Source organism: Dendrobates tinctorius, unplaced genomic scaffold (genome assembly GCF_039654945.1).
Source record: "Dendrobates tinctorius isolate UK_male_01 unplaced genomic scaffold, ASM3965494v1 ptg000120l, whole genome shotgun sequence".
Taxonomy (NCBI): domain Eukaryota; kingdom Metazoa; phylum Chordata; class Amphibia; order Anura; family Dendrobatidae; genus Dendrobates; species Dendrobates tinctorius.
The window spans coordinates 28,710,214-28,721,143 of NW_027361788.1; the positions used below are offsets into that span (position 1 = coordinate 28,710,214).

Sequence of the window (10,930 nt, forward strand, 5' to 3'; positions counted from 1 at the left end):
ACACTAATATCTCCAGTACCGGTTTGTCCGGTACCAGAAATATCAGGACGTGTGAAACCGGCCTAAGGCATATCCTAAGAAAAACCATATGTGTACATAAGTATGATAAACCTAAAAATCATAGCTGTTGGCAGCAAATTATCATGGGAACATGGGATATGCTGCCAACAATATGCCAACTGTATGGAAACAGAAGGACCATATTAGCAATTATTTAACCCCATGCAGTTTGCATTATACTGTGTGAACACTGGAAATAATTAAATCAGCAGCTGTGAATGCACCTTAAAGGGGGCCAGTGATTTGCCATAAAAATGTAATTTTTTTTCTACCTGGAGTACATGCCACTGTTTTCCCGAATACGGCATTGTATTTCTTTTGTTCCTGCGCCTTTCCGTTTCTGAGATATGGCCCCTTCTTCCCTGAATAGAAATCAAGCATTGATCGTCAAGGGGGCATGGCTCTCAACTCTTGTCATCTTGACGACCACACCAACTTGGCTAAAAAAATACTAGATTTATAAACAGGGAAGAAGAGGCCATATCTCAGGAATGCAGAGGTGCAGGAACAAAAGAAAAACCAACACTGGATTCAAGAGAACAGCAGCATTTACACCAGGTAAGAATAAATACCGTATTTTTCGCTTTATAAGACGCACCTGATTACAAGACGCACCCCCAAATTTGATGAAGAAAAAGAGAAAAAAATGTTTTTCTATGTTAAATGGACGTGTGTCTTATAATGCCAGTGTCCATCTTTCAAATCATATACCGTATGTGTCCCTCATCCTGGTATTTATATAACCCCCATCCTGGCACATTGCCTCCTTGTGCTGGCACATAGCCCCCCCATCCTATCCTGGATATCAGGGCTGTGGAGTCGGTAAGCCAAACCTGCGACTCCGACTCCGACTCCTCAATTTCCCTTACACCGACTCCGACTCCGACTCCACGACTCCGACTCCCACACATATTGCTTATATTTAAATGAAAAATTTATTGTAGTACAATGTGAACCTCAGACATTTAATCATTTTTATGATCCAATAATCAAGATATTTAGATAGAACAGAATATATATTGGTGTACTACCCGGTTTTCATTCTTTTTGGTACAGATACGATATGGATAGACAGATATGGATATATAGATAGAGCAGATTTCTAATCTGCTTTTGCTATTGAAAACATTATCTATGAGCTCAAAAACCTTTCAGGTGATGCAGTTTTTTAAAAAGATGATCAGCTTTTGCAGCTGAAAAACGTATCCTCAAAAAACACAGGAAAAACGCTGTGTGTGAATGTAGCCTTAGATCAGGAATAGAACAGCCATTTATAGGACATTTCATAACTTTCCCAAACTCCTATGAAAAAATATTCATCACATCCTGCATTGAATTACTGTACCCAATTTATTATATATTTTAGGAGTCGGAGTCGGTCCATTTTATACCAACTCCAACTCCGACTCCACCAAAATGAGCACCGACTCCACGACTCCGACTCCACAGCCCTGCTGGATATGGCCCCCCCGGTCAGTATATGCCCCCCTGCTGGCACTCACATGGCCCCCCCTCTCTCTATATGCCTCCCTGCTGGTACGCACATGGCCCCCCATCCCTATATTCCCCCTGCTGGCACACTGTCCCCCGTCCCTATGTTCCCTCCTGCTGGCACACATTGTCACACCGGTCCTATAATCCCCCTGCTGGCACACATTGTCCCCCCCCTCCATATATTTCCCCCTGCTGGCACACATTGTCCCTCCGGTCCTATAATCCCACTGCTGGCACACATTGTGCCAGCAGGGAGGAATATATGGAGGGGGGGAAAATGTGTGCCAGCAGGGGGGAATATATGGAGGGGGGCTCCATATATTCCCCCCTGCTGGCACACATTGTCCCCCCCCCCCCCTCCATATATTCCCTCCTGCTGGCACACATTGTCCTCCCCTCCATATATTTCCCCCATCCCTATATTCCCCCCTGCTGGCACACATTGTCCCCCCCATCCCTATATTTCCCCCTGCTGTCGCACATGGCCCCCGTCCCAATATTTCCCCCCTTCTGGCAAGCACATGCTAAAATAATAAACAGTTAACTCACCTACTGATGATCGCTCCTGCTCCCAGCTCTCCCGTGGCTTACCTGTGTCTGTGTCGAGTCTGCTTTCATCCTCCTCCTGCAGGGCGCACGCAGCCGCTGCTCATTCAGGCAGCTCATTGTTGCTACAGGACCTTCCATGATGTGACCAATAGGAGCTGCTCAGCTGCGGTCATGTGACTTGCAGTGCACACTCCCCCTGTCTACCAACTCGGGGCTGTTTCAGCACCAAGGTGATGGACAGCGGGTGCAGTGAATATTACATGAGGCTAATGAGCGGGAGTACAGGACCTCCCGCTGTCTCTGCAGCCCCCACCCAGCCCACCCCAGCCCCCTGACTCCACGCCAGAGCCACCCCCCCCACTCTATAGCACAGCAGCACACAGATTCGCTTTATAAGACGCACCCCCCACTTTCCCCCAAAATTTGGGGGAACAAAAGTGCATCTTATAAAGCGAAAAATACGGTACATATTTACAGCAGGAGCCAGCTCCTATTTATAATGTCCTTCACACACACTTGGATATAGGGACATGGAGATGCTATATGACAGCTGCTCTCGCTGTGGAGCACCAAAGCCAGAAGTGGACTAAGCAAGGAGAATTGCAAGTCTTTTTGAATCAGAAAACTACAATGACATTTTTCTACAAAACGCTGTGTGTGAATCAGTCCTAACAGGCTTCGACTGAAATTCAGTAATCCTGTTACTACGGAGCTGAAATCCAGCCGCTGTCACTGATCACATAGATATAAGCTTATTCAGACATGACGGTGATAACGGCCTGTGTTTACCTGTCCAAAGGTCGTGTACAAGAACACTGGGATCTCCGCCACGGTCATTGCTAAAGCCTGGATAATGGACATACCCTCTGCCCTCTGGAACGCCATGATAATCGGAAGGACACACACGGACGGAGAACAGTTTATTCCACGTCAGATGGTAAAATCTCCTGTTCTTCATCAGAAACAAATCCTTCACTGCTCGGGTGTCCCATCTTCTAAGTGGCCGCTATAGATTCAGGTAAAAAGCGGAGACCATCAGCACATATACAGAGAGGAAATGTAGTAAATGTCAGGCATAAAGAGAGAATATACATATACTACACTTACAAAGGCCAAACCTGCAAAGTACCGCGGCAAGCAAGAAAGAAAGAAAGAGGGAACCACTTTTTCTTTTTTCTTGCATCCTTTCCCCATTGCTCATTTTGGGCTTTTTTTGCTTTATTTTGTTAAAATCGCATATAATTGCACATTGTCATTCTCACCGTACCTTTATAAAACCCTGTACCCCACTGTTGGCTTACAATTCTAGTTTTGTGACTATATGGGTTTCTCGTCTCCCTGTTCAAAACCAATAAAAACCTTTGTTAAAGAATGTGAGAATCCGTTTGATTTTTTGCAACTTGTTGACGGCCTCTTCATGGTTTGCCCATGTTCTCTTTAGGAGACCAGAGGCTGGAATGGGGGTCTGTCCTTTTCAGAGACGAGTCCCACTTTTATCTCGGATGCAATGATACTCGGAGTTTGGTCTATGGAACCTGTGAGCTACACCATGTAGAGACCTTCACAAGGTAAAGTCACACCAGTCTTAATGCCACTCTACACCATAATCCTGGGAGTATGTACGGCAGCCGGACCCCTCTGATCTTTACTAAAGGTACACTGAAAGCTCAGGGCTGTATGATTTGGTCGTGGAAACAATGGTGCAGCCAGTTCTGAGCCATTTTTTAATACAATAACCCCAGACCGCATGTTGCTCGTGCTACTATGATCATCCTGCCTGGACTAAACATGCTACCGTGGTCTGCAGCGACTCCAAAGTTGTCTCCCATTGAGCACATCTGTGACATCATTGGTCGGTGAGTACACAGGAGCTGCCAGCAGCGGATCTTGATGATTTGCCCAAGTGTATTCAGCGGCAGAACCTTCCACAGACGACCATTAGTAACCTCAGTGAGAGCAGCCACGTTTGTAAGTGCCGGGATTCTGCATTTGCCGCAAATACTCCAGACTGAAGAAATCCAGATATTTTGAAAATTTTGTTTAAATTTTTTCATCATTTGCCGATCCGTAACCGGTCTACAAATCCTGTGATTTACATAATCTTAGCGCTGTAATTTCATTGTAGAGCAGCATGTATGGAGATTATTATTACTATTTATTTATATAACGCCATTAATTCCATGGTGCTGTACATGAGAAGGGGGGTTACATACAAAGTTATAGATATCGTTAACAGTAAACAAATTTACAATGACGGACTGGTTCAGAGGGGAGAAGACCCTGTCCTTGTGGACTTACATTCTATGGGATATACATTTATAGTAAAAAATAATATGTAAGTATAAAAATAAATAACAATGCATGGCCATTAATAATGCAGTTAATCACTAAACAAATAATATAATCAACCGCAGTAACAATAATGCACACTAGTAAAACCGTAGTAATACATAGTCGTAATACTGTAGTAATTATAAAACTACAGTAAAATATATAGTAGTAATACCACAGTACTAATAACAAAAGTAATACTGTAATAATAATAATAATAATAATAATAATAATAATAACACTACAGTAATATCGCAGTATTAACGCATAGTACTAATACTGCAGTAATAATAACACTAGTTATACTGTGGTATCAATGCATAGTACTAATACCGCAGTAATAATAACTACACTAATACCACAGTAGTAATAACACTAAAATACCGCAGTAATAGCACATAAAAGTAATACAGCAGCAGTAATAGCACTACAGTAATACTGTAATATTACTACATAGTGGTAATACAGTAGTAGTAATAACACTGTAGTAATACTGCAGTAATATTAACACTACACTAATATCACAGTAGTAATAACACTAAAATACCTCAGTAATAATAACACTGTAGTAATACCGCAGTACTATGTACATTGTACACATGCTCTCTGTTTATTAGCTTTGCAGTGCAGCTTGCTGCCCCTAATCCCCTGACAGCAGCCTTATTACCGGGGACGTACAGGTCAGCAGCCGCCGGCAGCTCCGCTCCTCACTCACCGCTTCCTGCCTTCAGAAGGACAGCTTCTCCTCCAGCGCAGCGCAGCGCAGCCAAACCCTAAGGCCAAGACAGCAGCCCATTCCTCCAATCACAAACATTGCATCCCGCCCCTCTCCTTCCGATAACCAATCAGTAGAGGGCTGCAGCCACCTCATATTCCCTCACACAGGTATGGTTGCATTGGGCATTGTGCAGAAGCTTCCTGGTCGCTGCTTCCTCTGATTGGTTTAGAAAGAGAGAAGGAGGCGTGTTCACAATTAAAGTGACAGTAGCATGAGGAATGAAAAAAAGGGCTGGAGATGACCTATCAATACCTGCTAGGGGTGTGTAGTTATGGGAAGGATTATTTTAGCTCTTTTTTTTTTTCTTACTAAGGATACAGCAGTTATTAATTTGCAAACTAAAAATGTTGCTAGGCAACCAGCAAAACAAAACCACTGCACCCAGTTTACAATAGTTCAGGACTTTTTTTGCATCAAGCCAGCGATAACATGGTCTGTTTTCTGCAAGAGTTGCCATGACAATACATTAGCCGCCTGATTGCTGCTGTGTATGGAGCAGGCTCGGCTTCTCAGTCCAATCATATACCTGCTCCCATCAATGGACGCACCAGTATGTATGTCCTATGGTAGAAAGGAGTAAAAAAAATGATGGCCAAGATAATGGTGGACCGACTGGCAGATATTTTACCAGATTTGGTGGGCTCCTCGTAGGTGGAGTTTGTGAGCACGAGGTGCTGTGGCGATGATTCCGGGACAGACCCCAACATCAGCTCCTTGGCAGTGGCCAAAAATGCTTAAGAGCATGTCAGGTGGGAATGGCGGGAGCTCGATAAAATGGGGATAGATGGTAACTTTCTAAGGCCTCTTTCACACATCAGTTTTTTGCCGTCAGGCGCGATCTGGCTTTTTTTTGGAAAACCGGATCCGGCGAATTGCAATGCTGTATCCAGTTTTTCCCCATTGACTTGCATTAGCGCCGGATCGCGCCGGATGGCATTGCGTTTCATCCGTTTTTTGCCGGATCCGGCTATTTGTCTCATTCCGGCGTCTGGAAAAAACGGCTTCTGTAACGTTTTTTGTCTCCGGCGAAAAAGCCGGAAGCGCCGGATCCGACGCTTCTGGCTTTTTGCCACAATGAAAGTCTATGGGCGCCGGATCCAGAAAAAGACGGATCCAGCCACCAAATCCGTTTTTTTAAGTCTGCGCATGCTCAGATCCAATTGGCGAGCCCCCAGGAAACAGATATAACCTGCTAGACGGATCCAGCAGAAAAACGGATCCGTTTCTACAGTTCTCCAAAATTTATGCCGGATCCGTTTTTTCTAAAAATAGCCGGATTCTGCCTGATGGCAAAAAACTGATGTGTGAAAGCACCATTACGCTACCCGTGGGTATTTATGATGATCCCAGGACACAGGCTTATACTCCAGGCTTTCCATCCTCCCTCCTCTCTCCGAAGAAGGGGATTAGATTTAGGCCCCCTGTCTCTGCGTCTGTTTGACCTCTCCCTAGAACCATTGTGTTTGCATGTTACTTTGAGCACACTGGCTTATATGAGGGAGGGGACACATCGCCTCGTACACCACTATTAGCGGATGATGTGAGCCTTTTCTTATCGGATCCGATTAACTCGCTTCCCTTATTTTTTAAAATCATCGCTATCTTTGGGGAATTTTGGGGGTACAAAATAAATGTCACCAAGAGCAAATTCTGGGAGCTTGCCTCTTCTTTTTCTTCATATTTCCTGGGGCTGTAACTTAAAGGGAATCTGCCAGTAGGATCAACCCTCTAAGCCGTCTATATGGGCATGCAGGTCATAGGAAGCTGAATAAAATGATACCTTGATATCTGCCATCTGATGTTTCATTCCAGAAATAAATATGTTTTTGTTAATATGTAATAATAAGAATAATAATATTATTTCTATAGCGCCAACACATTCCGCAGCACTTTACATTTTAGAGGCGACTTGTACAGATAATAGACATTACAGTAAACCAATAGACACATAGATCAAAACAGATACCAAGAGGAATGAGGGCCCTGCTCGCAAGCTTACAGTCTATGAGGAAAAAGGGGAGACACAAAAGGTGGGTGGTAACAATTGCTTATATTGTTCGGACCAGCCATAGCGTACGAATCGGGTGTTCCTGTAATGCTGCATGAACCAGTTATCAGCCTAATTAAATAACAAGTATGTACCAATACAGACACAGAGGGCTATTAAATGCATAAAGCATGTGGGGACATGATACGAGGAACCTGGTTATGAACAAAATTTTTAATGGGCAACACAGGGATAATTAGATTAATGTATTGAGGTGATAGGCCACTCTGAAGAAATGTGTTTTTAGGGCATGCTTAAAACTGTGGGTAATGGAGATTAATCAAATTATCCTGAGTAGTGCATTCCAGAGAACTGGCGCAACACGTGAGAAGTCTTGGAGACGGAAGTGGGAGGCTCTGATTATTGAGGATGTTAATCTTAGGTCATTGGCAGAACGGAGGGCATGGGCAGGGCCGGTTTTAGACAAAGTGGGGCCCTAGGCAAAAGTTTAAAGTGGGGCCCCAAATGGTAACATTGTAAAAACACACATTTAGGTTACAATACATGAGCAGGATGCGGATACAGGTGGCAGAGGGGCCTGGAGCCAGTGCTGGCACTGTGGTCCCCATATTCAGGGGCTTTATATCAGCCAATGGGTCTTCCACTAATAGCATTACACAGGAGCATTGCTAGGGTCAGAAAAGATTGGGGGGCCCAACCCCAAGACAAAGCGTTGTCCCCCAACCCCCTCTCTGAAAGGGAATCTGCCACCTACTTTTGGCGGGCTATTTAAATGAGGTCGGTCCGGTCCAATGGTTGGTCCGGTCCAATGGGCGGTGTTTCCGATCTTTGCTGCCTCCCCATCCTTTGCCGCCGGCCGCAGTTTTTTCATGAATAGGATTAGGTGTCCGCCATATTTTGCGTGTGCGCTAAGCATTCTTGGCTCGTGCACGTGCAGTAAGCTTTGCCCAACTGCGGGCAAAAATGAAAAGCCTGACTGCGCATGCGCCAGTTAACTAAGCCCCAGAAGTATTTTGCTGTGTTCCTGGGCCCAATTAAGCGGCACATGCGCAGTCAGGCTTTTCGGCTTTGCCCGCAGTTGGGCAAAGCATACTGCGCATGCGCGAGCCAAGAATGCTTAGCACATGCACGAAAAATGGTGGACACCTACTCCTATTCATGAAAAAACTGCGGACGGCTGCCAAGGATGGGGAGGCGGCAAGATCGGAAACACCACCCATCGGACCGGACCAACCTCATTTAAATAGCCCTCCAAAAGTAGGTGACAGATTCCCTTTAATTTGTTTTTTTAACACTGCAGATAACACAGCAGGGCTCCCAACTGTCCTGGATCCAGCGGGACAGTCCAATTTTGACACTCCCACCCGCTATCCCGGCCGGGATTGCAGTTTTCCCGCGCTGCGAATCAGCCACCATGCCCACCTGTCGTTTCAGAAGGGGCTGTGTACCGATCGCCATATAATTCCCTCTATGCACAACACACTCCAGAACAGAAGCCCTCCCTGGCTCACGTGACCAGTCATATGACTGTGACCTCATCCTATGTAACACCAGAGATAGCAGAGATAACTCTCGGAGAACAGATAATATAGTAGATGTCACCTGTAGTCCTTTGTAACACCACAGATAATCTTACTCTGAAACGCTATGGCTAAGTTCACATGCATTTTTTTCAGTAGCCAAAACATGTTCTATTGGCAGTAAAAATGTTGCATTCAAAACACCTGTTTTTCAGCTTGTTTCTGGTGTTCTTTACACTTTTTTCAGCTTTTTTTAAAGTGTGAATGTTTGCTTTGTCTACAGTATGTTAATGGCCACGTTCACACGTTCAGTATATACAAGTCAAAACCAGGCGGGTGAGAAATCCAGAAGTGGTGACGTGTTTCTACTATACTTTTCCTCTGATTGCTCCACTGCTGTTTCTGCATTACAAATCCTGATGTGAAATCCTGACCAAATACTGAACGTGTAAATGAGACTTAATAGTTTAATTCACCAAAAACACTTAAAAAATTGCAGCGAAAAATGCCGTTGAAATATCTGCAGTTTTTTTTTTATTCTTTCATTGCTTTCTACGGGTGAAAACACACTGAATGAAGTGACAAGCTGCAGATTTAAGCGCATGCAGGAGAATTCGGAAATCTCATATGTTTCGCTGGCACTTTATAAAGCAGCTTTTGACCGTGTTCATATGCAGAATTTCTGCAGCTTTTTCTTCTGCAAATAAGAAGTTTACGGCATTTTATAGCACAAGCAAAGACTGAGATTTTCCGAGATCTCCTCACACCCTTTTATTTTCTCCTGACTGAATTTCACAACTGCAGCGTTTTTAAATCCGCAGCGTGTCTCTTCTTTCAGCAATTTTTTTCACCCGTAGAAAGCAATGAAAAAGTTTAAGAAAAGCTGCAAATGTCGCAACGTTGTTTTCGCTGCGTTTTTGATGAATAAAACGAACTTTATTAAACATGTACTGTAGACAAAATGCACATTGTAAAATAAAAAACAGCAAAGCTCTTAGGGTCTGTGTCCACAATCAGTAAACTCTGGATGCTGCGTACATCTGCAGCATCCAACGCGCAGCAGCCAGATGTTACAGCATAGTGGGGGGGATTTCTAGAAATTCCATGTCCACTATGCGTGCACATACTCCCGCACCTCACCCGCAGAGACGGACATGCAGCACGACTCTCCAGACCGCAGCATGTCAATTTATCTAACATAGATGCGAGTCTCTGCAAGAGAAATCTCACCCCTACGATGTATTGGGTGCAGTGATTCTGCACGGTTCAGTGACCACTCGTGGAATCACCTGCGTTCAACAGATGGAGCACATGTCCGCTGCGTCCAAAGCGCTGCCATTTCTGGATCGTCTGCACATACCCTAAAAAATGGGCATTTTGAAAGCAGTGTTTTTACTGCCAAGAGAGCCAGCTTTGGCTGCAAAAAAAATGCACCAAAAACGCTGATTCCTATGCACACCTGTACTATATATACGTATGGTTTACCCTTATTATTTCACATGGGAATTCATTTATTTCTATATTATAAATCCCCTGATTCAGCAGACAATATCCCTGTCTTGTGTCATTCGGACAGCAGTGACAGGAGGTCGCCCTGTCACATTACAAGCAGTGATTAGTGACTGTGGTCAGAGCTGATGCTGATCGCTGCTGTATGTGGCTGTGAATCCTTATCCTACAGCGATCAGCACAGAGCTCTGGGACCACAGTGAGAAAATCCTTGCACTCTAATGTGTTATTGCTGCTCTTACCAGGTTCTGCGGCTTCACTTTGGCATATCCATTCTCAGGACAGTGCTAGGAGCAGCCATGATCAGGACTATGGAGGAGACATACAGAGCTGCAGGCATCTCCTGGCTGTCATTGTGCTGTAATCGACCCCTCCCCCTCACTCTCAACTTTTAACCTGACTGCAGGGAGAAAGAGATAGGGGGGGCTCAAGGGGATTTGCGAGAGACGCTTCAAGACTTCAGAGCAATGCACAACATTATTCACTGTTGTACATCCTCTGGGCACTTCATAAATGGGCAGCAGATGCAGGGGGCCCCCTTTGTAGGTGGGGGCCCCAGGCATCTGCCTGGTCTGCCTGGTGGAAACGCTGGCCCTGGGCATGGGTAGGGTGGTAGACAGATGAGGAAGGAGATGTAGGGTGGTGTTGAACTGTGGAGCACTTTGTGGGTGAGGGATAAAT

The 10,930-nt window shown here is 44.8% G+C and overlaps 1 protein-coding gene across 5 annotated transcripts in view; it reads right to left on the reverse strand.

Moving 5' to 3' along the window:
- Window positions 1-10,618, reverse strand: part of MIGA2 (mitoguardin 2) — a 60,888-nt gene extending 50,270 nt beyond the window's left edge. Inside the window, exons 1-2 of one of the 5 annotated variants that reach the window (XM_073540997.1) lie at window positions 10,492-10,618; window positions 2,893-3,109 (exon numbers count right to left, since the gene is read on the reverse strand). In XM_073540997.1, coding sequence (XP_073397098.1) covers window positions 2,893-2,988 — 96 coding nt within the window. In that variant the 5' untranslated portion in view covers window positions 2,989-3,109; window positions 10,492-10,618. Of the gene's footprint in view, window positions 1-2,892; window positions 3,110-5,101; window positions 5,664-10,491 lie in introns of those variants that run through there. The other 4 variants (XM_073540995.1, XM_073540994.1, XM_073540996.1 and 1 more) reach the window with 4 other exon arrangements.
- Between the last annotated feature and the right edge of the window lie 312 nt (window positions 10,619-10,930).